We start from the raw sequence: 26,659 nt of genomic DNA, 5'->3' as shown, positions 1-26,659 counted from the left end.
TCTTAATTTGTAATGGTCAGTAAGCATTTTTTTTATGAGACTAGAAAGTGACCTTCCTCTAAAAACACCCAGATTTGTAGTAAACACTAGACTGTGTCATATTTGAGAACTTGCCACATGCTTTAACAAGTGAGAGTTTGGTGAAGGATATCCCCATAGCTTTGATTTGGTCAAGATCAGGGCTCTTTTTGTGTGTTATGACTGCATAAATGTGATGTGAGGCTTTTTCTGTAATTATTCTTACTCCTGACTTTTGGATAGTGATCGCAATCTCAACTTATGTTATGTTATCTTATGTTTTGTTTCAAAGGGTAAGTTTGTGTTTCAGTGTAGTTATTTTGCCAGGTATTTCCTCAAAATTCGAAACTGTGAAGCTGCGTAAACCTAGCCATTGTGGGAGCTGCCTAATCTCCTGCCTGTGACAGTGGTTTTGACGGGAAGCAACAAATATGAAAGAGAAAGTATAAAAAAACGTCTCCATATATTGTATTTGTCCTTTCAGTTCAGTGGAGAGAACCAGCACACATATACCCGGACACAGCCGCTCACACAGCAAAAGCCTCAGGCAGTGTTTGTGATTGGGTCAGAGTTTGGCTTTGGGTGGGGAGGGGTGCACTAGTAACAGCAACCAGTTGGAACAAGCAGGGGGAAATAAGGGCTCTCAAAAAGGCTGCCCACCAGATAGAACACCACAGGCTGAACACAAGGAGAGAGGGGGAGGTGAAGGGGTCTTAAACTTGATTCAGAATTGTTGGACCTTGGTCAGTGGTCACACTCATTCTCCTCTCCTGCTTTCCTGTCTCATATGCCCCCTCCCGTCGCTGTCTATTGTCCTTCTCTTGTCGAGGTGGCTGAGCTTTTAACTTTGCTCTTAGCTGAGCTCAGAGGCAGCTCTGAGGCCCATGGACCATAGTAGTGTGCCATTTGGAGTGGGGGTGTGTGTGGGGGTGTCCGGGGCCTGAGCTACCTCTCTGTCTCACGCACACACAGGGAAAGGTAAGGAATGTGCTTCTCTCTGATTCTGTCTCTGAAGCTGCAGTGTTGATAGAGTGTGAGCCGAGGCTGAACTGTATCTACTTACACAAATAGGTAGGCCACACGTGAATGTGCTTTCCTTGTGCTCAGGTTGATTGTAAGCTTGTGTGAGTAGCTGCCCTCTGCTCCCCTCCTGCCCTCCTCCTGCTTCCCTCTCTTCCCCCGCTCCTCTCCTGTAGCAATGCCACTGTGCAGCTCTCAGTAGCAATGTTGTGTTTGCCAATGCGCTCCTCCTCTCCCTTTGGCTGTAATATGTATGCAGCTGTGTGTAACATGTCTTTTCTGTAGACCAGCACATTGTCTCCACAGCCTTCATTCCTCCTCTGTCTTCACCTCACACTGCTTCTTATGTGTCTTATACTGTCTGTCGGCCATGCTGATCACAGTACGATGTCTGTACTGTTTCTACTAGTGTGGAGTTTTCTGCTAGAGTCTGTAGAATGAGAGCTAGAATTGGCCAGGCCCTCTTGGAGAGTCACGCTACAGCAAACGGTTTCAATACAGCAGAGGATTTACATCAGCAATGCTCAGCAGGGGGAGAAAGTTCACCTCATTAGCGTGGGCTTGATGTGGAAATGGCCAGCAGTGATTATGGGAGGGATGCTCCTGGAAATCCTGCTCTCTGCATGCATCCACAGTTTTACTGCAAACTGATCTTTCCCCCTTTCCAGTCATATACAGGTGTGTGCGTGTGTGCATGTGCGTGCGTGCGTGCGTGTGCGTGTGCGTGTGCGTGTGTGTGTGCGTGTGTGTGTGTGTGTGTGTTGTGAGTGTCACAAGGAAGTTTCTTTCTTTCTTTACATTCATGGTGCTTCCGATATAGAGTTTGCCGTTTCCATCTTGGTTGGCAATGTTGACCTTGTATGAATTTAGGCAAGATTTTTAGGATTGATGCATGTATGGCTATGATGGTGGCTATATTGCATTACCCTCGTACAATAGTATTGGGAAGTGTGTGTGTGTGTGTGTGTGTGTGTGTGTGTGTGTGTGTGTGTGTGTGTGTGTGTGTGTGTGTGTGTGTGTGTGTGTGTGTGTGTGTGTGTGTGTGTGTGTGTGTGTGTGTGTGTGTGTGTGTGTGTGTGTGTGTGTGTGTGTGTGTGTGTGTGTGTGTTGATATAAATCATCTCTTATCTTAGCTGCCCAGTGCCACTTGAGCTGTAACACCACACCCCTGTCACCACACACCATGTTTGAACAGACGACACACACACACAAGCTGCAGCAAAATCACAGAGTGTGACATGGGCGTGTTGCAGTTTTCACTTTTTGGCAAAGGATTGCTTTAATCAAACCTTGAGACATTTTTGCATGGCAGTGCAGACTGCAATTAATGAGAGAATTGCTTGAAGATCATTTGTGTTTTGAGCATTTAATAGGTTTTTGGATTTTTTTTTATGTTTTCTACCACAAAGTCAAATAATTGAAATGGTCTAATAGAATGCACCTCCCACCAGTGGTAAATGCATGTCAGTGAAATAAAAATCAAATACATCTTATTCTGATATTAACACATTTCATTAGGTAGTTCTGTTTTCATTCTGACAGTTAAGTAATGTCAGTGCAATCAGTTTCATGTACTGGAGTTTCTTATTTCAGTGGTGGGGACATGCATTAGTGTGTATCAAGGTGGTTACTTCTGCTGTCATTGACAAAAAATCATGGACGGTCAGTCATGGGTCTGTTTCACTCGCAACCTGTCCAGCCAGTGTGGAGGAGATCAGGTGGGTCTGCAGATTCTCTAGTGTGTCTTTTCCACTAGTCCTGGAGTCTAGAAGAGTAGCGCTAGACATCTGCCTACTCTTTGCATTTTGTAGCTAGCCAGAATGTGTGTGTGTGTGTGTGTGTGTTAGATTCTCACAAAGGGGTTTGAGAAAGTGGATGGGCCTACTCTGCGGGGTGCCAGTTGTCAGTGAGTGAGCACATATGTGTGTGTGTTGAGTCTGAGGCCAGGCGCACTTGTGTGGGATAGCACCAGTTTCATACTGAATGGCCTCACTATACGTTGTCTTTTTTTAAAGAACGGAGGAGGAGGGCGCCATTTTGGCAAAGACTAGATTTTCACAAGGGAGTCGCAGCAATCTACAATCTGAATTGCTAAATAGCATAAGACACCATATTTATTTTGTAAAGTAATCTGAAAACTATTTTGTTGTTGAATACAAATATTTAGGTGTCTCTGGATTAGATTTGTTCTTAATATCTGATAATTTCGGGTTTGGAGCAAAGTCAGAATTTCTTTGAGAATTCATTGGTCTCATTTTGATGATACCAAATGATTTTTTTTTTCATTGCATTTCAGAGACTATATTTAGATGTCAATTTATGGAACCTACCAAAACCAAACAATCAAGCATCAAGAACTTTGGTCATATAGGTTGTGGGATTTACTTACCGCTCTTACCGTCGTATGTTCAGTGCACATTTACAGCACTAATAATTCAAAAGTCATGGCATATTTAGCAAAGTGCTATAATGTCTTGCCAAATACCAGACATTATTTTTTAATGTAATAAAGTATTGATTATTTAAGTGAAAGCCATATTCTTTCCAATATTTCTCAGCCATTAATGGTTTCAGTTCAGTCTTGTAGTTTGTGTTTGTGGTTGCATGTCTCAGACATAGCTATCTGTTTCCTCTACTGTACACATTGTTTTTCTAAGTGTGAAAGCCACAGTGGGTCCAAAGCGAGACCTGTTATTTAGCGGCCTCCCTCCCACTGTATGAAAATTCTGCTCTTTGCCGGAAAACCTCAAAAGAGACACATCTGTTTATGTTTCGCAGGTGCTCATTTGGTTGGATGCAGACGTTTTGTCCAACATAACATGCGTGTGGGTTGTTTTTTCGGATAAATCTTTGTCAGAAATCCCCCACTATGGCATCTATCACACACTCCTACTGGCCCTGATGTCCGGTCCTAAGCTCCGCATCAGCACCAAAGAGTGTCCAGAGAAGTGTTGGCCTCTTAAAGAGGAGGCAAGAATGTTCTTTGCGGTGGTCTGTTTGCCTGAGTGAGTTAAGGCGGCAGGCTGAACCACCGAGCTCTGGCCTCTCGATCAGCCTCCTCTTCTTTTCTCTCTTTTGGACAAGAGTTCAGTAGCTGTGCCCGCAGGCACTCTCACTTTTATTTCCTAAATGAAAAAGTACATCAATAAACAATGAAATATTGACTAAAGGATAAATGTAGCTCCAAATAATTTAATGACCCTTGTGTGATTTTCAATGTGAGGCAAGATCCCTTGATGGTAATATTAATATTAGTGAAATTCATAACAAGAGAAGCGAATACATCAGCATCAAATGTTGATTTAAAAATTCATACATCCATGTAGGTTGGTCGTATCTGTGTGCCTCTAACCTATAACAACTAAGCACTAAAAAACATTGAATCCTTATTTTATATTAATAATCAGTGAAACTGACATTTGAAATTCTTTTTTGGTGGTGGTGTGTGTGTGGGGGACGGGGGGGTATGTAGAATTTAGTTCCCCTCTCTGTGGCTGGATTACAGAAAATGCTTCTGGTTTGGGACTTTGGGCTTTATTAACTATTAGCCCAAGGTGCTGATTTTTGGGGCTTTGTGAAAGAGATAATAAATACGAATATTAATTTGGAGAATCAGGATGCCGTGGGAGGGAGAAGAGGGGGGCTGCAGAGAGGAAGGGGGTGTGAGGGTTATCAAAATCCCATAATGAGTCATTTGGTGTGCTCGGTCAGCTAACCCGTTAGCGAAGCTCAGAGAGCACATCTGTAGAGTATTAGTTAATGCCTTAGCTTTTGCAGAGCTGCTGGAACCTTCAACTAAAGATTGATGTTGTATCAATATGCTCATACTCATCTACATGGATGATGGAGATCAGGGAAGTAGCTTCAGGGTTAAATCCAGCCGTTGGTCAACTACCGCAGGTGGAAATCGCAGCTCGTTTTGTTCGGTCTCTGTGTTTGACATGCTGTGTGTTTTAGTGTGTATGCCTAACACAGTGGGTTTTCTGCAGATGTGCGTGCCCTGGCTTCTGTCTATAAGGTTGTGCTAGAGCATTTTCTGTTTATTGTCCCTGTCTTCTCTAATCATTATTCATTAGTTATAAATTCTGTATGTGTGTTAATGTGCTGTCACAGTAGCAGGAATGTGCTGTGTGAGTGTGCGAAGGTGCTCTGGCTAAAGGGTAGTGTGTGTGTGTGTGTGTGTGTGTGCGTGCGTGCGTGCGTGTGCGAGGGTGCTCTGGGTAAGGGGTAGTGTGTGTGTGTGTGTGTCTATTCTCAGTGTCGGTAATCTCTAATCCCTTGAGGCTTCTACTGGAAAACATTGCTATGCTATTCTTAGGCCGTTATTTGTGTATCTATATCTGTTAAACTGAAGATGTGACATCAAAACACTTACTCATACAGTTTTGAAGCGATTTTTAATTGATAAGATGCTCTCAGCCTTTTAGAGGCACAAGTCTTTTTCAACCCATAGGGCAACTCTGGAGCCTCCATGTGCATGCATCACATTAACTCTTGCAGCTGTGATGCTGTAAAGCAAATATTGCTGCATTCCACTGAGGAAGCGTTTTGGTATGCTTATTTATTTTTGGTTTGTCCAGTGTTTTAAATAATTTACTAGTTCAAATAAACTTGTAAATGTGGATCTGTGCAGGATCTCGTGGATTAATCATCCTTTGACCCTTTTGGAGGGTTAATGCACCACCTCTGGTGTCACTAGCCTATGGGCAATTCCATATCAGTTGGAACAGGTCCGACACCATGGTCCTCAGTTTTTCCTGATTTTTGGTGCACATGTTCCTCCATGTCTCATTAGAAGAAAACCAAAATTTTAGCTTGTTATCTTGTTTGGTTTCTGAGATATGGCTCTTCAAATGTGGATAGACGCATCCTAAAAAAAGGCTGAAAATTCCTGTATTTAATGAGCACCACTTTTTTTTAAACCCCTCTCCTCTCTTAAGGCTACCATATTATTTTCTAAAAATTTGAACACTGGGGCAGTACCCTGTGTTGTTGTCCAAAATCACAAAGGAATTACAGTCCTTCCCACCATTGGAGACTTATTCATCGAAACAAACCCATATTTTTTTTGAAAGCAATGAAAAAAAAAACCTGTTTTTGTTCTCTTATGGTCATGAATGGCTAGCTCTCACAGTTTTAAAACTCTACATATATATAGTCCATGAGTAAGAGAACATGTTGACAAAAAATTGAGAATGTTAGTTTTCGTATTTCGAGGCTATGAGCCTTCAAAGTTGGCCAAAATGGCGTTTATTCCTAAAAATGCCACTTTTATTGCCTTTTTCCAAGGACAAGATGAAATGCAAATCCAACATTTCTTTTTTTTCTGCAATAGTGTGGCACTTTGTAGATCACGTGAATGTGGTAGATCCAACCTGTCCATTTTAATATCCCCACAGCACATGTCTGAAGTTAGAAAAAATGAAAAAATGTCTTGGCTGAAGGAGGTGTTGGTTTGATTTGTATGAACCTCTTAGAAGGACAATTAGGGGTGTAAACCCATTTTGTCTTTTTGAGGGATCAGCATGCCATCCTGTAAACAGGATAAAAATCTTATATCCCATTTTTACTCTTTATTGATCCCTTAGAATATGTCCAAAAGTTGTCATAAATGAAAAAAGGCGACTAAATTGAGGGGCTTAAATGGCCAAGTGGATCAAGTCACACAAGGCTAAAAATGAAATATAAGACAGAAGAGATACTGAGGGAGAACACTGTGAAATGTATAACCCCTGCTATGATGGCCTTTGAACCCACTGTGTCCTTAACTGAGGTTCATTCTTATTAAACAAATTTCTTCTGCATGAAGCATATTGTCTCCTGGTTGCTGTTGGAGTTACCGTTGTATGCAGCATGCATTGTGATTTGTTCTAATGGTATCCCTGGACAATTAACCCGAGATCCACTTAGATAAACATAACCCTAGGACCAGTGAAAATCCTACATTTTGGTCATCCATATCCATCCATTAAGTTGCAAGTCAAGTTAAACCCTAAGGGGGGATTTTTTTATGTCACACAAAGTGGGTACCAATCAACTCCAAATGGTCTGAAACATACTCCTACACAATATCTCAAACCATGGTTTTGGCCTCAACACTTAAGCAAATTTCTGTTTTTTGTTTTTTCCCATTCGTTTCAATGGGAAATAGTTTTTTGGGAACAACTCTTGAACGGAAGGTCGTAGACTCAATCTGATTTGCTCCATCAGACATAATTCGACCATGAGGATCAAGCAAGAAGTGAATGTTTATTTCTATGACCTTCCGTTCTCTAGATATAGCATTTTTAAAGTTTATTTCCTGTTTTAAACCAACTTCCGGTTATCACAGGATATTAGGGACACAGTGGGTTCAAAGGCCATCGTAACAGGGTTAAACATTTCACAGTGTTCTCCCTCAGTATCTCATCTGTCTTATATTACATTTGTAGCCTTGTGTGACTTGATCCACTTGGCCATTTAAGCCCCTCAATTTAGTTGCCTTTTTCATTTTTTACAAATTTTGGACATATTTTAAGGGATCACTAAAGAGTAAAAGTGGGATACAACATTTTTATCCTATTTACAGGATGGCATTCTGATCCCTCAAACAGAAAAAAATGGGTTTACACCCCATATTGTCCTTCTAAGAGGTTCATACAAATCAAACCAACACCTCCTTCAGCCAAGACTATTTTTCATTTTTTCTAACTTCAGACATTTGCTGTGGGGATATTAAAATGGACAGGTTGGATCTACCACATTCACATGATCTACAAAGTGCCACACTATTGCAGAAAAAAAGAAATGTTGGATTTGCATTTCATCTTGTCCTTGGAAAAAGGCAATAAAAGTGGCATTTTTAGGAAAAAACGCCATTTTGGCCAACTTTGAAGGCTCATAGCCTCGAAATACGAAAACTAACATTCTCAATTTTTTGTCAACATGTTCTCTTACTCATGGACTATATATATATAGAGTTTTAAAACTGTGAGTGCTAGCCATTCATGACCATAACAGAACAAAAACAGTTTTTTTTTTTCATTGCTTTCAAAACAAATATGGGTTTGTTTCGATGAATAAGTCTCCAATGGTGGGAAGGACTGTAATTCCTTTATGATTTTGGACAACAACACAGGGTACTGCCCCAGTGTTCAAATTTTTAGAAAATAATATGGTAGCCTTAAGAGAGGAGAGGGGTTTAAAAAAAAGTGGTGCTCATTAAATACAGGAATTTTCAGCCTTTTTTTAGGACGCGTCTAACCACATTTGAAGAGCCATATCTCAGAAACTAAACAAGATACCCAGCTAAAATTTTGGTTTTCTTCTAATGAGACATGGAGGAACATTTGGACCAAAAATCAGGAAAAACTGAGGACCATGGTGTCGGACCTGTTCCAACTGATATGGAATTGCCCCTATGCAGTTGTCCTAGCTTGATGATCCACTGAAGGTTAGCTATGAGCATATACAATAAGTGTTCCTTTCATGTACATATAATCAGGGAGTATCAAGCTGATATTAAATCAATGCATTCCATCCAGTGAATGTTTATTTTGAGCAGTGTCTCCAACAAAGCCATACAGTATCATTCCTCCACATCCTCAACATCCCATGAAGTTATCTGGCACAATGAGCTTGTTTGTGACATTTAACACTCACTTAATGCATCAGTGATATACATGGTCTCTTCGCTCATTGTACTATATAATACAGTGGACCTAGCCCTGGTCGGCTAAGCCTTAGCCTATACTAGGGTCATCCAAGAGGAAAGGGAAATTCAACATAAGATATATTCTTTGTCTAGCTGATTTCTCCTAGACATAATTTTTAACATCAATATTAGATTTTAGCCATTCTCTTGTCTGTCTTAATGTCTGCTCTTGAAAAATATTTCTCATCTTGTCTTAGCCCAAGTCTAATTAAAGTTCAGCATAATATCTCAAAATACTCAAATGCTATTTTTTTCTTCTCAGTCTTATCATATGCTACTTTATTTCTATTATTAAGAGGGGTTTTGGAGAAATAGGTCAGATCTCCATAAGGGCTTACTAGGTCTTGTGCGACAAAGAAAAGACATTCTCAAATCGAGATTTTCCTCTGAGCTTGTCCTATCTCGGCCATATTAGCCAATGATAAATCATCATTGAAATGCTCAGAAATGTTCAGTGCTTCAAAATGTGTATATAAAAGTTAGACTAATGTACTGAAGTTATTCTAATATTGTAAGTAAATTCCGTAAAGATTAACTTTGGCCAAACACTCACACTAACAAGCACATAACTAGTAAGTTATCTGAATGCAAACTAATAATCTAAACATAGACTAAACATATTCATAGGATACAATTGATATGACGACCACAGTGTTGTGTAAAGACATACATAGATTTTTTGTTTATTCCCATTCTGACCCTCAGTGTCACAGTTTGGCTATAGTGCATCTTGTATCAGTGCATGGCATATTTCTTGATATGTCAGGGAGTAAGGGGAGGCATCTTTGTATAAATGACCATACATTTACTGTGCTAATGTCCTTTAACCGGTTGTAGGATTTCCTACTCTATTACATGTTTCATGTGTTCCTGCAGGTGTTCATGAAGTGGCAGCTGACATGTAGTCACCACTACAGTAGGCTCAGTTTGTCTCTCCGATCCCCAAGTCACTCTATTAGATCTGAGGGGTGGCACAATGTTTGAAACACACAGCTGGACTTCAGCAGATGCAAACATTTAAATCTAGTCGGGGAATAATTTCTTTATTTTGTTGGTTATAGTGGTTTATATTTTATGTCAACTTTGCTTTTTTACTATCATCACAAGCTGCATTCAGAGCGACATTCTGCATTTTGGAGCCTTACCTTCATTTAAAATGAAGAGACTGGGTGAGAAAGCAAGTACCTAATCCCCCAGCAATGAGGACGAAAAGATTCCCGTTTTATCCTTATGGATTTTTGAATCCTTCAAGTATCTTCTCCTAGCTCAGAAAAAAAAACATGGAAATCCGTTTTTGGCCGGTATCTCAGAATGAGTCAAACAGACTTGGAGGGGCAAGTTGGATTTCAGAGAATGTAGGTAGCCATTTCTCCTTAAATCTACTCCGCAGTTTTCTGTTGAGAAAATAATGCTCAAATATAGACTGCCTAGAGCGAGAAGGCTCATTTTATCGTAATTGTGGCGAAAATCCTTAGGTTGTTTACATAAACAGATAAACAGTGTGTTTGCTGTCTCACTTAGAATATGTATAATCAGGTGTCCACTTTTGGTATGTAATGAGTGACTATACCATGCAATGATGGAACAGAACTAATTTTGCACTGTTGAGGGCAGTGTATTCTGAACACTGAAATGTGAATTGCATTTGCTATGCTTAGCTTAAAGACATACACTATGATTAATATTTTGGTTTCTTTTTAAGTATCTTGCAGAAATGAACTTTTTGTATGCCAAACTATATTGTAACCTTTAATTGTTTTCAAAGCTCAGTACAATTAATGTGTTCATCCAGAACTGCATTGATTTGGAAAGGCTGTAAGATTTCAGTCAACGTTTTAGTCTCTACTGGTTGGCGCTTCAACTTTTTCCAGTCTCGTCCAGCCCACCTAAGCACACGTCTAGGTGTTCTTTCAGCGCAGTCTTAAAGAAGCCTGGACAAAAGCAGTGGCCCCAGTCCCGAGCGTCTGCTCTCTGTAGCGGCGGCCTGCGCGTCTGAAGGTGGCCGGCCGCTGATCAATAGTAATTGGTTTGTCCGGTGCCGGTTGGCTTAGATACCCGTTGGGTCGGGGCGGTTGAGGAAAATGGAGGCTGTTTACCGTGTGCCGAGCGTGACCGACTGCCGGCTAAAGCTCCCCATATTTATTCAGCATTAGCCACTAATCTAAAATCTGTTCTCCCCTCCCTCCTTTTTCTGGAATTCTCTATACCTCTTCTTCTTTCTTTTCAATTCGTGGTGGCAGCATAGTGAGGGAAGGAAGAGAGAGGAGAGGGAAGAGAGAAATGACGAGACGAGCAAGTGAAATGCAAGGTAATCCTAGCTAGTGGCAGAGCATAGGTATTCATGGCTGAAGTGGGTAATGGATTTTTTTCACCAGAAAAGCTTTACCATAAGTGACTATATTCAAATACAGAGGCATTAGGCAAACTCTAAGGTGTATTAAAAAACCCCTGTTGTTCATATAAACACGCTAATTCAATTTGTGGGCACGCTGGTGTGTAATGGGATTTTCAGGCTGATGGAAGTGCGAGGGGAGGCCACGTGACATGAGCGCGCTACGTGCACCTCATGGAGTCCACCTCGGAGCTCCTCCAGCAGCCCCACGGCTGCGTCCTGCGTCCTGCGCGCCTTATACACTACACTGGCCCGTACCACTGACCTGTCAGTCCAGCCAGCCTCAACACTGGACTCTGGAATCAAATATCGGCCCTGCGAAGATTATTAACCATGATCTTTGTTTCTGCCCCAGAATGACTGAAGTTTCTAAGCCATGTATTGGTATGTCTAGTTAGAAATAGCATATTTGAAGCATGTTTATCTATCATATGTCATCACTCTTAGTTAAATGGATCTTATTTAATTAACGGAATTACGTAACTAATTAACTCAACGCGGTTCAGTCCAAGTCTATTGTTCAGGAAAACCAAACCACATGGTAATTCTCAAACAAGGCCATTAGGACATGAAACCATCAATGGTAAAATAAAATATGACATTAAAAAATATTTTAGTATTATATTTATTGTATTCATTTTAATGTGAACCGTACACTGAACATTTATTCAATCGCAAAAAAAAAAAAGTCGGGTCAGCTTCACAAACGGTTGGCTTTCAATCATTACGGTCTTCTCAAAAGCACACAGGTTGACTTAATATTAGTAAATAAATACAGACCAAACTGTGAAGTGGATGAAGTGGTCATTATTCAGGCCCAATCAGATCAAACTCCTACAGCACCTTTGGTCCAGGGGTGGGGTGGCATGTGGTGTGGGGAGAGGAATGGGGAGAAAAGATCTGACCAGCCAGCCCGCCAGAGGCGGAGAGCTAGTCCTAGGGTGGCCCTCTGATCCGGCACAAAGACTGAGGATGTGGAGGAGGAGGGGGAATAGTCCAATCACCCTGGGTGGGTAGAGAGCAGACACAGAGGAACTGGCTCAAGTCAATCTATAGTTATGTTATTAAATCCAAATTCAAATGGGGCTGTCAGAGGGTCTCTGCTCTGAGTTTTATTACCTGTCAAAGACAGACACATAAAGGGAGAGAGTTGGACTGAAATTAAATGAGATGCGCTTTTCAGCCCTTCGGAAGGGGGGGGGGGGTCTTATTTCTTTGGTTATTTCTTTAAATCTGGGGTATAAACATTTAATGTTTTATTGTAATAGGTCACTGTTGGCAGTCGTAGGTCTGTGCGAAGAGACTGAAGGTCTCCTCCATTATCTGAGGAAAAGCAGGAAAGCAAATGGCATGAATAAATAAGGGAGGGAGAAGAATGGGAAGATAGATAACAGCGAATTAACAGACAGACAGACACAGAGCAAGGGCTGCCCTGGGGATGAGCTGCGCAACACGGGGCTTTAGCAAGACAGACAGACAGACAGACAGACAGAGCCCTGCTAGTCCTCTCCCTCTCGCCCCTCTCTCACCCATAGCCCTGCCATCTGTCTGTCCTCTCTTGTCCCCTACCTACCATAGCATAAACTATCTGTGCACTTTCATTCCCCCACCTACCATAACATACACTATCTATGCAGTCTAATTCCCCAACCTACCATAACATACTGTATCTTTGCACTTTAATCTGTACAGTACAGACTGGAGGCTGTTGGCTTAATTGCGTTTTCACGTGACACTCGTTGCGTGTATTAGATTTGTATGTAGTAGACTTGTGAAAGAGGTGCAGTGGAAACGTCTAAAGCGTCTTCTATAGCCGCTGCTCTCTGAGGACCAGCAGGAAGAAAGCCTATTGTCTCTCTAATAAGTTAAAACAGAGATACCATTTTCAATCATTTCTTCCAGCCTCATCTAGCATAATCTCATTTGTGTGATTACTTAAAGTGTGTGTGTGTGTGTGTGTGTGTGTGTGTGTGTGTGACAGACGGACAAAGAGAGCTAGCGAGTGGGAGATAGATGACTGTTCGCTTTTCTGTTGTCCCCTCAATCCCTTCTCCCAACTGTATCATCTCCACCCCATAATATTATTTTTTTTAAGTGGGAATAAAAGGCAAGGCAGAATACAGCACAGGCCGGGAGAGAAGATTGCTAAATTAAAAGTTTAAAACGCTCTTATTTAATTACCCAAATGGTGCTGAATTGGCTGTGGGAGGGCAGGAGGGATGGAAAGCTTGGGATTATTCCACTTTTTCAATTTGCTACAGCCCCTGTTGAGCAGCAGCAAGTGAGCAAGGTGCCCTCTATACCCCACCACCACCACAAACACACCCAGCCACACACACACACACACACACACACACAGAGACACTACTTCAATTATTAATACTTGGATAATACAGCAAATGGCCATTATTACAGGAATTATTATTTGTTGTTCTTGTTGTTAAACAATACTGATACTCTCATTGGTATTTATTGTATGGTTTGTATACATAGATATGTTTTGTTTTGTTTATTTTAAGAAGAGTGTGTGTGTGTGGTTGTGTGTGTGTGTGTGTGTGTGTGTGTGCGCGCGCATGTGCGTGTAAGAGGTGTAAGGCAAGCTAATTACAGCCCCTCCTGTCTGTGGCAGGCCAAAGGGGGTGAGTGTGAGAAGGGGGGTCACAGCAGATTAATGATGCTATTTATCTACCCTCATATTATAACAATAATAACAATCATGAAAATTCGATCTGCCCCTAAGCCTGATAGCACGCTGCTCCCACAGGAAAGAATTCATCAGAATGAAATTGAAGTCGCAACCCACCGATTTTATTAATTTTTTTCTTTTTTTCTGGTGGGTGTGTGTGTGGGGTGGAGGGGGGGGGGGGGTAAAATGTGGTGGATGTTATTCTGTTTTATATCTCTGCCTGTGTTGCTGTGGGTGTGGCAGACAGAGGCGAGACTGTGTAGAGGGAGATTTTTTGACAATGGTTGTGTGTTCCAGTAACTTCTATGACCTGTTCACATATAAAGGCCCCTGAGGAACAACAAAGCAGCTTGCACATTTTTCACCTGAACACATGCATCGCAAAATTAAATTTCTCCAGAAAGGTCATTTGATTTGATTTGATTTGATTTTTTGCTTTCCGATGGGAGGGGTTTACTGAGGCATGCAAACTTTAAACAGATTTTAAAGTATAGTTCTCTAGTGCTTTGCTTGCAGGTGTTGCATTGCCTGTTGACTTCAAATTGCAATAAATTTGAAGTCAACAGGCAATTTCTGTTAGTTAACAGACTACATGCAGAATGAAATGAAAGATTTGAATCAGAAGCACAAACCCCATTGCCAGAGACAGTGGATATTATACATTTACAGCAGTCATAATCAAAAGGTTATGGTTATGGCTATTTGGGAGATGCCCATACAAATAAAAACAATGCAATAATAGTCCGTGAGCCAGAGGGGTTGGTCGTTACCGAAAAGGTGGCAAAAGCTACCATACCTTTTCTGAAAGCCTGGAATCTCAGCTTTTCAATGATGTATGATGGCCATCTGACAAGAGTAGCTGTTTTGAGTTATGACGCATAATGTAAACTAAGGTTGAAGAAATAATGCGTATAAATCAAGCAGAACACTGAAATATTTTATTTTGTTATGTTTGGTATCATTTTAAAGGGGAGACTCTGAGCTTTCATTTAAATCCTTTTGTGAACATTTTGGATAAGTACAGCCAACCTTGGAGCTCTTCAAACCTTTAATCACACACATTTTCCTGCCATTTCCCTGCCATCTTTTGTCTTTTAATCCTGTGGCACCTGGGAGCATCAGAGAAACAAAATCCAAACACTGAAATACTGGCATGACCCTAAGGATTCAGAAAATGTATCATTTACCCATATTATCTGATTTGGAGGGGATGAGTTTCCGTCTTATATCAGACATGGCGTTTTTTCAAAGACATAAACAGTAGTGTACTATTACCCTTAAGGTTAATTTGTTGATATGTCGAGTTGAAAGTCTGAGGTAAATATATTTGAAATAATAATTATTGATACAGATCATTTTGAAAAAGTTGTTATACAGTGCAACACACTGACATGAGGAGTGACACAGTCCCTCTTGCATGAGCAGGACAGAAACTCAAGTACTGCTTGTGGACCAATGGAGACATTGAACCAGTCTATGGAGAGCTGCAAGTCACCATCTTGGTCCAGTCTAGACCACCCATGCTCAACTGGGGAAGGAACTTCAGGGTTGTTCTCGAGGCATCTTCTCCAGATAGCACCTTGATAGTTAGCTCTGAGACCGTGCTTCCTGAGAGAATCCGAGCATGGAGTTAACTGCCAGGATTCTACGCCTTTCTTTGCACAAAAAAAGTGCATACTTCATTTCATTGATGTTGGTGATTCTGGACTTGGAGCTGTACATTTGACATGTGAACTCCTTTAAGGCTGCATACAACGCAGGTGTCATTGCCCAGTCTGCCCCAACCTTCTGAAAGGTCTCAGAGAAGTTTTCGGGCTGACACTTTACCATGGCCTGCAAATGCACTTACAGTATCGCAGCCTGTGTATACGTGTATTTTCTTGCCTGAGAAAAAGGCATTCATTTTTTAATATAAATTCCAAGAAAGTGGGGACCTGATATAAATGATATGTGGTGGATATGTATTAAGGACCTTTTTAACTATCTAAAAATGCTGAGAATGCTGAATAACAACTTTTTCAAAATGATCTGTATCAATAATTATTATTTAAAATATATTTACCTCAGACTTTCAACTCAACATATCAACAAATTAGCCTAGGGTAATAGTACACTACTGTTTATGTCTTTGAAAAAACGCCATCTCTGATACAAGACTGTAAATCACCCCCTCCAAATCAGATAATATGGGTAAATGATACATTTCCTGAATCCTTAGGGTCATGCCAGTATTTCAGTGTTTGGATTTTGTTTCTCTGATGCTCCCAGGTGCCACAGGATTAAAAGACAAAAAATGGCAGGGAAATGGTAGGGAAATGTGTGTGATTAAAGGTTTGAAGAGCTCCAGGGTTGGCTGTACTTATCCAAAATGTTCACGAAAGGATTTAAATGAAAGCTCAGAGTCTCCCCTTTAAAATGATACCAAACATAACAAAATAAAATATTCCAGTGTTCTGCTTGATTTATACACATTATTTCTTTAACCTTAGTTTACATTATGTGTCGTAACTCAAAACAGCTACTCTTGTCGGATGGCCATCATACATCATTGAAAAGCTGAGATTCCAAGCTTTCAGAAAAGGTATGGTAGCCTTTGCCACCTTTTCGGTAACGGTTTCCATAATTTGAGGCCCTGGCTCACGGTCTAATAATTAATTTCACAGTGAACAATTTCAAAAAGTTGGTCAGACTACTGCAGAATAGCAAAGAAGCGCTTAATAGACTAAGTGCATATTGAATAGATATGCCTTAAGACCCCTTTTGAAAGATCCAAAACTTGCTGGAATGGTATCTTACAACGTTGGGGTGGCCCTTCTTGCATCATTGAGAGAAGCCTAAAAAAAAGGAGTGCCTTTTAATTCATTAATGTACTTATTTATTAATTTTGTATTAAAGAGCTTCATACTCGCCCACTGCTTGCACTTCTGACGTGAGGATTCACGCACACCTGAAATGTTTAGATAATGCTAATAGATATATAGGGGTTCAGCATGCGCGTTGGCTGCACTGAATTGGCCTCCACATGATCAGAGGGTGATGATGGCAGTGGTGCTATGGAAGCGAGTGTGGCATGTTTGCCTGCTGGGGGTAAGGGGGTATTCTCAGTGAGCCACCCCAGCCCAGTCTTCTCTCCCTCTGCTGCCCTGATTGGTCCATGCCGTCACCATGCCGTCCCCCGCTGGGTGGTAATTGGCGCCCTCTGCATTGCCCACAGCAACAGCGGCTTTGATGGACAGATTTGGCCACCTGCCCCCTTTGCCCAGAGCTGTCAGGTCAGGGGTGCCCATCTCCACGGTGCTGCAGCCTCTGTGTGCCACGTGGAACTTACGCCAGCTGACAGCTGGACTTGGCCTTGTGCCCTGTAGCTGCGTTTCCATGTTGGCACTTTGACACAATGCCGCTACTGGGTGGCATGGTGGTGTGTGTGTTTGTGCGTGTGTGTGAAGGGTACAGTATGGTTTGCCTGGCATCAACATAAGTGTTTCCTGTATGTCTCAATTCACACTCCTCTTAGGCCCCATCAGCATGCTCCACCAGGGATGGTATTGCCACAACAAAAGGGATAGCAAAACAAACCGCGTGCTGGGGCACTGGAGCTACAGGTAGTCTCATATGCATGTGGAGCTGCCATACTGTGCTTAAGGGTTAATACCATTGGCCAGGTTTCCTATCAGTAGCTACAATTATGTCCTTAATCATGAGCACATCAAAGCCATTATGAACTGCATCAAAGGAAATGTTATTGTTCATTTACTGTTGAATCATTTAGTAAAGCATAGCACACATACAGTATAAGAAACGGTCCCTCTAGGCTATTACAGTAGGTGTCAAAGTCAACATCAAGTGTAAAGTTGTAAACCTCTGCCAAGCTCACATTTTGCAGACAAAAAAACACAATTGGTATCACACAGTAATGATGCACAGTGAGATTTAAAAAGTGCTTGTTAATTTAGCCACCTTTAGCTATTTTACGCTGTATCAACGCTATCTTGTATCAGTTACTGGTAGCACCTTGAGGAATATTTTTGCTTTGAATTATCAAGTTTATCCTATCCTCTTGAACATGTTTTTCATTTATGGACAAACCAGAAGTATACTGAATTTGCCTTTTAAAAAAAGAAATAATGATAAATAATTATCCATAGATGGATTTCAGCTCTTCACAGATTAATATTTTAAATGTAATGGCTAGTTTGCCAAAACACACAAGTACAAGCACAAGTACAAGCACAAGCACAAGCACAAGCACAATACACATATTTACTTTTAAACACGCAGCCGTGAAATACTCATTCCCACAAATATGTTAACATTCAAACCTGCAAGCACACATCCACACACACACACATTTGTGTGATTGCAGGAGACACAAATGAAAGTGTGAGAGACAGAAAAGCACGTGCACACACACACACACTATGGCACGGCAGATTGTCCAGCACCTTGTGCTCAGGCGAAGTTGCCAGGTTGTGGGCCATGAGCGATTGAGATATCAGAGTAATCTGTGCTGCCGTGGCGCAAACATGAAGAAAGAGCATGAAATGAAACAAAATGAAAGATGGCGTCCCAATCCATAATGGGCCTGTACACTTATCGATCTTTCCCGCTCACTCTCCATCACACTGTCTAAACGAGTGGGCTCTTGCTTTGTGTGTGTGCGTGTGTGTGTGTGTACCGGTATACATTTTAAATATGCTCTTTGGATGTGTCGTCTTAGGCCTATCAGCAATTAATGGAAACAATTAAGAATGGCAAATGTTGTCATAATATTTCTAATAATTATATTTCAATGGAACATTTGAATTGTAAATGTGCTCAGTGTGCTGCCCCCTCCTGCCCACACACATGCTCTTATTTTTAAGTGTTTAACCTCCCAAACCGGAAAAGGCTACCGTTAAAGAAAAGGGATTATGTTACGAGGGCCTGATATCGGTGTCCTCTCTTCTCTTCTCTTCTCCCTCTCTCTCGCTCTCTCTCTCTCCCCCCCCCTCACATACACACACACACACACACACACACACACACACACACAGAGAGAGAGGGAGGGAGAGCGCGAGCCGTCTCTATTGTTATGTATGACCGTCCTAATCTGATGCAGTTTGCTTTGTGTGTGGGGCAGTGTGACTTAGGGCCCTTCCGCTTGCATTGTGATGTCTGATGCTTTAACGGACGAAATCAACAGAGAGGCACAAAAGAAGGCCGTCTTGGCCTGTGTGGGGGTGACCTCCACGATGCCTGGTTAAAGCCCAGGGTCAGAGCCGGGGCTTTGATGTGGTTTTGTGTGTGGGACGAGAGGGAGTACATGCACGCACGCGCACTCTCATACCCACAGCTGCATTTGGGCGCAACTTTGAGCAGGAGGGGTTGCATGGTTACACTTCAGAGGTGTTGTTAGGGGTTACCAAGAGACTTCAGGGCTAGGGGTGTGTCTGTGTCTCTGTGTGTGTGTGTTTGTCTGTCTGTGTGTGTGTGTGTGTGTGTGTATGTGTGTGTGCGTGCATGTGTGTGTGCGCGTTGTATGCGTTGTGTGTGTGTGTGCGTACGTGTGTTTGTGTGTGTGTGTGTGTGCGCGTGCTTGTGTTTGTGTGTGTGCGCGCGCGCGCACGTGTGTGTGTGTGTGCCCGCGTGTGTGTAAATGAGAGCGAGTGGATGTGATAGAGTAAATCAAATGGGGGATGTGTGTGTGCAAGTCCTCTGTAGTTTTGTGTGTACATGCATTTTATGGGGTGATGGTACAGTGGTACTGGCGAGGAAAGCAAAAGTGCCAGTAGGAAATGCATCCTTCTCAATTGCAGACAAGGCACTACTTCTTGGCATCTCTCTGTCTCCCTCCCTCCCTCCCTCTATTTCTCCTTCTCTCTCTCTCTCTCTCTCCTCTCTTTTCTCTGTGGCTCCCTTGAGAGGGGATGTTCATGCTTAATTAGTCACACGTACACATCCGTTCTGTTCTCCCTGGGCCTGGCGACAGTTGCTGGGCTCAAGCAGCTTTCCCTCTCTCAGACTATTAGTCAGCTGGAATACATTAGCCTAAAGAGCATCCCAACTCCCTGTGCACACCCACCCACAAGCACACACACACACACACACACACACACAAATAGAAACAAACAAATGCAGCCTCCCTCCGTTCCTTCTTTGGCTCTTATTTAATTAACGTACCTAAGAGACGGACAGGTAGCATCTGTCGCCTCCCCCATCCTGTCTGCTCTCCTGTCCTCTCCCTCTATTGCACACTAGCCGTCTCTCTCTACTGTGGGCTGGCTTGCTTAGAGAAGCCTGCCTCTGCCACCACAGATAGGCACCTAGTCCCTGCGTGTGTGGAGCAGAATTAGTCTATGGGCCGCACATGCATATCAGTGCGCTTCTTTTTTCAAATGACAGGGAAGCTGAATAGTAGCCTGACCTTCATTTTGTTGGAAGAGAGAGAGAGAGAGAGAGAGAGAGAGAGAGAGAGAGAGAGACCTGTCTTCCCCAAAACTGTGCCAAAACCAATACCAGCACCATTTTGGATATCTTGGTGTTACAAATAGATTATGGTTACACTGTGCATATATTTGCAAGTGTGTGTGAAATTTGTACTTATGGGATTGCAAGTGTTTTGTTTGTTTGTTTGAAGGTGGAGAGTGTGGTTGCGACTCTGTGTGTTGGCCTCTGTGCTGTTTGATTGGTGGGCCGTGACTGACAGATTGGTTTGCCCATATTAGGGTGTGGCGTTGCAGGGATTAAAGGAACATTTCCTGTCCTTTGTGTGTGTGTGTGTGTGTGTGTGTGTGTGTGTGTGTGTGTGTGTGTGTGTGTGTGTGTGTGTGTGTGTGTGTGTGTGTGTGTGTGTGTGTGTGTGTGTGTGTGTGTGTGTGTGTGTGTGTGTGTGTGTGTGTGTGTGTGTGTGTGTGTGTGTGTGTGTGTGTGTGTGTGTGTGTGTGTGTGTTGCTAAATTCTGCTAAAGGCTCCTTGTGAGATTAGTTAGCATAAAACCTGAAGAATTGCAAGTGCCCAGCTGAACCCAGTGTGAAGAGAGGTGGTTGCGTGCAGAGCATCTCTGCATGTGTGTGGAAATGTGTAGGCCAAGGCCCAGTCCATAGTCTACAGGCTAGGAGAACCTCATAGTAAAATAAGGAGAGCTAGAACACTGAGCAGAACCCCGGTTCCTCAGGACCCGGTCACATCAGGCTTATCCTTGTACTTAAAGCAGCCTGCTGTGCACTCAGTACTAATAGTGAGGTTCTGCTCTTCTCTTCCCTGCTTCTTAATGGCTCTTTTGGGGTGGTTGTCTTAATAGCTTTGCTGATGTGTTTGCTAGTGTCATATTCATGCTGAATTAACCAGCTTTTCTTTTACTAGAAATTCTATATATTTTATTAATCCCTCTTTCGGATCATTTTGTCATACAGATGTTTCAAGTGTCTGTCTGGATTGAGTTTGCCTCTTGCATGTTGTGGCAGTTTTTGCATGCCGTGGATTGCTGTTGTGGGACTCTTTGTGCAGATGTTTTGTATGGTGTGTTTGTGTGGGCCACAGCTGTATTTCATCCTAACTGTTGCTCTGTCTCAAGAGAGAGTCATATTTATAAATAATGTCACTGTGGGGGGAGAGTCTTCCTGTGAACACAAACCCGCCCGTTACAGGTTTTCACATCATATTTTCCAGTGTGCTGTAATTCAATTGTTTGACTTGTGTAGATACTGTATGTGCCATAGCTTAATCTAAATGTGTCACTGTGTGATGTGAGGACATGTGAGCAGGAGAACATTCCCTCTAGTGTCCTAACACCCCTCTTAACACGTCCCTCACAGATGACGGGGACAGCACCACTTGGACGATTTCAGACAGAGACCAATTGGTAATGTGTTCATCAACATAATAGATTTGAAATACCATATGTGACCCTGTCTGTGAAAGCCCAGCTAAAATCACCACATCTATTTATAAGGCAAGGAGCGTCAAAGTAGGCTAGTCCTAGCGTGAAATGTCCATGTTTGGTCATTATGTGTTTACTGCTATAAATTATAGATTATGTGCTGAGGTTTCGAAATATAGTGATCAAAATTCAATATGAATAAAAAAAAAAATGAATAAATAGATAAATGAATGGTCTTATTTTTTTTGTAGAAAAAATACAGTTCTGTTTGCTTCCTAAACATTGGTTTTCAATCGTCTGTGGGTTTACTTTCGGCATGCAAGCACCTGCTGATTCTGGTGTCATTCATTATAGGAACTTCTTTTATTACCAAATTAGAAAGTGGACATTTAGCGTCACTTAGTAACCTGCTTTTCCAAGCCTGAAATTCTCCAAATCTTTGATGTGATATCTAGTTGAATTTTACAGAATGTTCCTTGCACTGTGTCAAATGATTCTATGTATAGAACAGTGAATCACCAAAAATGACTTGAGCTGGCTTATCACAGACAGGGTCACAAATAGTCTCTCTTATATATTTGTTTCATCCCTGTAGTGTGACTGTGAGCACATAGGACTGACGACTGAAGTCTGTGGTGTATTTGATGTTGTTGACAGGCTCAGATCGCAAATAAAACCCCAGGAGATCGATGGTCAGCTGGTAGGCAACCAAGACGCTACTACACAGAGAAAACTGTGATATGCAACAACTGCAACCTTGCTGGTCACCTGTCCAAGAACTGCCCCAAACCACAGGTACCAGTTCCAGGAGGGTGCAGGGACACTTGAATACTGGACAATCGCTTACAGCAAATGTATTTAGTATTCAATTATGTACATGATATGGAGTTTTGGAGAACATATGGGGTACTTGAGCAAGCGCTCACTTTGAACTGTGATATTGTTCATTTGTGGAGATGTTTTAGACACTCACAGCAATTGTAGTGTTATTTTGTGGAGTAAGAGGGCACTATTACGTACAGTACTGACACTTGTACAGCTCCATCTACATGTTCCATTTGCTGTAGCCTTACACCCATCACAGATAGAGCAGCAGAACCTCTAAGTGCTTCTTATTCTTGAATTGAAATTTGAAAGATTTTGAACTCAAAGTGCCTCTCTCTCTCCCCCTCTCTATCCTTCTCCCTCACTCTCTCTATCTGTGTGTGTGTGTGTGTGTGTGTGTGTGTGTGTGTGTGTGTGTGTGTGTGTGTGTGTGTGTGTGTGTGTGTGTGTGTGTGCGTGCACTTATGCTTATGTAGAAGCTGAGTGCCTGTTTGCAGTGTGGTCAGCGTGGGCACTTCTATAGAGACTGTCCAGACATGTACTGCAGGAACTGTGGACGACCAGGACACACTCACGACGTGTGCTCGGAGCAGTCCTACTGGTACAAGCAGTGCCACCGCTGCAACATGAAGGGCCACTTCCAAGATGTGAGTAACTGCATCTATCTGGGAGTCTCTCTCCTCTCTCTCTCTTTGTGTGTGTGTGTGTGTGTGTGTGTGTGTGTCATGGGCGGCTGGGTCTCTCTCATTAGGACAGACGCTTCACAGGCTGTGAATGTGACACACGCTCCACTCGTCACCTCCGACAACCAAAACACTCTCTCTCTCTCTCTCTCTCTCTCTCTCTCTCTCTCTCTCTCTCTCTCTTTCTCTCTTTCTCTCTCTCCTCTGAGAGGTTGTAAGATAAACAGGAGAGAAACATAGTGAGAATGATGCAAGTGATGCAAGCTTTGGGGAGTTGGGGGGGGGGGGGGTGAAGTGCAAGGTGCTGATGGGGGAATGGAGAAACAAGAAAACAAGCTAGAAGACTGGGAGAGCTGCTGCAGAGGGCTGTGGGATGTGCAGGACTGAGAGTAGTGGATGGAGGCCAGCAGGTAGGAGTGAGGAGCTGAGGAGTGAGGAGTGAGGAGCTGGGGGCGAGGAAGAGGAGGAGCACGAGGTAGTGGAGGGCAATATGGGGGAGGCTGATAGACAGCTCTGTGCTCCAGCACTGAGGTGAGCTTAGTCTCCCATGCGCTTTGTAAGGCCACCTACAGTGCCCAACATTTCTCCATCTCTCAGTCCTTCTATTTTTTTTGTCTGTCTGCATTCTCCTTTGTTGCCAGGGCTGACTTGTGCTCCAGTTTTAGACAGCGCCTCTTTCAGTGGGATTTAGAATTAGAGGCTGATGGTGGAAAGCTTGCTGACACGCCACTGCAGCCATTCTGTCATCTACGAGGTATTCAGTTGAGCTGCTGCAGAGGAGTTAAATCCCATAAAAATAAATAAATTTCACTCTATACATGTATTTGAAATAACCCTCGATTGGTATGAAGGTCATTGAAAGCAAAATATATATTTACTTGTACAAATTTTTAAAATGTGATATTCAACATATTCAGATATTCGTCAGTCATCACACCTTCCACCCCCAAAATGTGCCGTGGAAGACTTGTGCTTACTGTGCTCTTGCAATTTTTTTTCCTTCATTTTTAAATTTGAAGGAGGCTTTAGCCTTTATATTGATGGATGTATTTTATTTTAGACGGCATGTATTTTAGACAGTTTTTATGTTTTATTGTGAGATGTGTCAAGGAATATATATATACATTACAATTAGTTCCTTAGCATACCCTAATAACTAAAAAAAACATTGCTTTTTTTTTTCAATTATTTGAGGTAATTTTAGCCTATAGGTATGAAATAAGTAGTTGATGTTGTTAAGAGTTCCCTTTAATATATAGATAGAGATTTTATATATAAAACTGCTAAAATAAAATTGAACGTATTAAAAAAAAAATCTGAAATATTTTTCAAAGCATGCCTGATAATAGCAGTAAACACAACATTTAGTATGTATTTTATTCATTGTGTGTAAAGAGATCCAGCTGTTCATCTCCTACAGCAGAGCTGCAGCAGAATGTGGGAGTGCATGTGGCAGCAGCACACTCCGATATTGCGGCCCCATTTCCAGTGGCTGTGTCCAGGCCCCAGCTGGGCGCCACGCTAGAGAGGCTGTAATGCTATTCTTAAAGATGGTACTATTTAAATGTTTCCTTAAACAAACTCAGCTGCCTGCCAGAGAGCAGCGCTGCAGGGGCACATGGGCACATCCCTCTCCCCCTGCCCCCCCAGCGCCCCCTCCACCACCCCCAGCGCCCCCTCCCCCTCCCCCTCCCCCTCTCTGGGATTGAATAGGTTAGATAACTGAATGAATAAGTGTAGCTGCAGTGCCCTTGGCATTTTCAATTTTCTCTGTGATGTCGAAACGACGCAGAGCGAATGCTTTGGCCACAGTCTCTCCTCTCTTCCTCTGATTCCTACTTCTCTTTATCCACTCCTTTCTCTTTCTTTTTTCCCCACTACACATCCATTTGAGCTATAAAGGGGAGTGTGGATGGAGTAGTTCTCTCTTTCTCCACATTTATTTATTTACTTTCTTTATTCCATACCTCCTCCTGGAGTGCTGCCTTGGCCACTGTTGCATTTCATTCTCTCCTCTCCTCTCCTCTCCTCTCCTCTCCTCTCCTCTCCTCTCCTCTCCTCTCCTCTCCTCTCTTTGTTGGTGTGGGAGGGGGTTCCTTACTGCTGTCCATACCACCAGCAGCATACTGAACTGTGCCTCACTCTTACTGCCCTTTCTGACTGAATGGGATCTGAGGTAGTAAGTGATAGTGAAACTGTAAGTGTACCGAATGAGATCTGAAGTAGTACAGTAAGCTATAGTGGAAAATGTAAGTGTTTCTACCATGTCTGCTGACAGGATTCTTCTCTCTCCTCAGGCCTGTCCAGACATATGGAGGCAGTTCCATCTCACAGTAAGTCTTTGCCGTGTGTGTGTGTGTGTGTGTGTGTGTGTGTGCGTGTGTGTGTGTGTGTGCGTGTGTGTGTGTGTGCGTGCGTGTGTGTGTGTGTGTGTGTGGGTGGGTGTACGTATGAGTGTGCACACAACAACCTTTTTGAAATAGCAAAGAACTCTGTAGTCCTTTAACTTGAGTTAAACTTGAGAATTCAGCCCAGATCATCTGCCTGTTAATATCGTCTTTCGGTTGGGTTAGCCTGAAAGGGGGTAATTGATGTTTTTTGGTCTTGTATGGTGCTGTGTGTGTGTGTGTGTGTGTGTGTGTGTGTGTGTGTGTATGACAGCAACTTGTAAATGCACCAACATCATGGGAAACGCACTAACATCATGGGAAACGCACTAACATCTGTGTACACCCCCACCTGTCCACGCACTCTCACATACACAGTGGGGGGTTGAATATAGACCTCAGTCTTGGAGAAAAAGAGCAGGTTGTTTGTCAATTAAAAAACGTGATAAAGCATGAAATGGGCTGCCAGCACAGAGCAGTCAGTCAGTCTGACACACACACACGCGCACACACGCACACACACACACGCGCACACACACACACACACACACACACACACACACACTAATTAGCCAGTCTGTCTAATGAAAAGGCCACATCGTTACTGCTAGCCTACCATGCGGGCTTGGGGGCAAAGGGAGGAGTGAAGAAGAGGGGGGGAGGGAGGGAGGGGTGGATGGAGTAGTGGAGAGAGGGGAAGAAAGGGGAACTTGTTTACTGTCGCTTTCCTCTTGTCACCGCTGTCTGTTTTGCATGTAGTCATCTCTTCCCTGTGGAGGGATGAGGCTTATTTTCTTTTCTTTCATCCTTTGTTGGAAAATACTTAAGTATGCAATACCACTGTGTGTGTGTGTGTGTGTGTGTGTGTGTGTGTGTGTGTGTGTGTGTGTGTGTGTGTGTGTGTGTGTGTGTGTGTGTGTGTGTGTGTGTGGTGTGTGTGTGTGTGTGTGTGTGCGCGTGTGTGTGTGTGTGTTTGTGTGTGTGTGTGTGTGTGTGTGTGTGTGTGTGTGTGTGTACATACTGACGTGTGTGTTTACGTACGCATGTGTGCCTGTGTGTGTTTACGCATATGTACTATATGTGTGCCTATGCGTGGG

At 42.6% G+C, this 26,659-nt stretch overlaps 1 protein-coding gene across 1 annotated transcript in view; it reads left to right on the top strand.

Moving 5' to 3' along the window:
• Window positions 1-26,659, top strand: part of zcchc7 (zinc finger, CCHC domain containing 7) — a 59,243-nt gene that overhangs the window by 22,250 nt on the left and 10,334 nt on the right. The window contains exons 3-6 of the mRNA XM_062516294.1: window positions 21,603-21,649; window positions 22,325-22,462; window positions 22,969-23,139; window positions 25,473-25,508. Of these exons, the coding sequence (XP_062372278.1) occupies window positions 21,603-21,649; window positions 22,325-22,462; window positions 22,969-23,139; window positions 25,473-25,508 (392 nt within the window). The remainder of the gene's footprint in view (window positions 1-21,602; window positions 21,650-22,324; window positions 22,463-22,968; window positions 23,140-25,472; window positions 25,509-26,659) is intronic.

Source organism: Sardina pilchardus, chromosome 2 (assembly GCF_963854185.1).
Source record: "Sardina pilchardus chromosome 2, fSarPil1.1, whole genome shotgun sequence".
Classification (NCBI taxonomy): domain Eukaryota; kingdom Metazoa; phylum Chordata; class Actinopteri; order Clupeiformes; family Clupeidae; genus Sardina; species Sardina pilchardus.
Note: the sequence above shows the minus strand (reverse complement) of the source record. Positions and strands in the feature narration are given on the sequence as shown.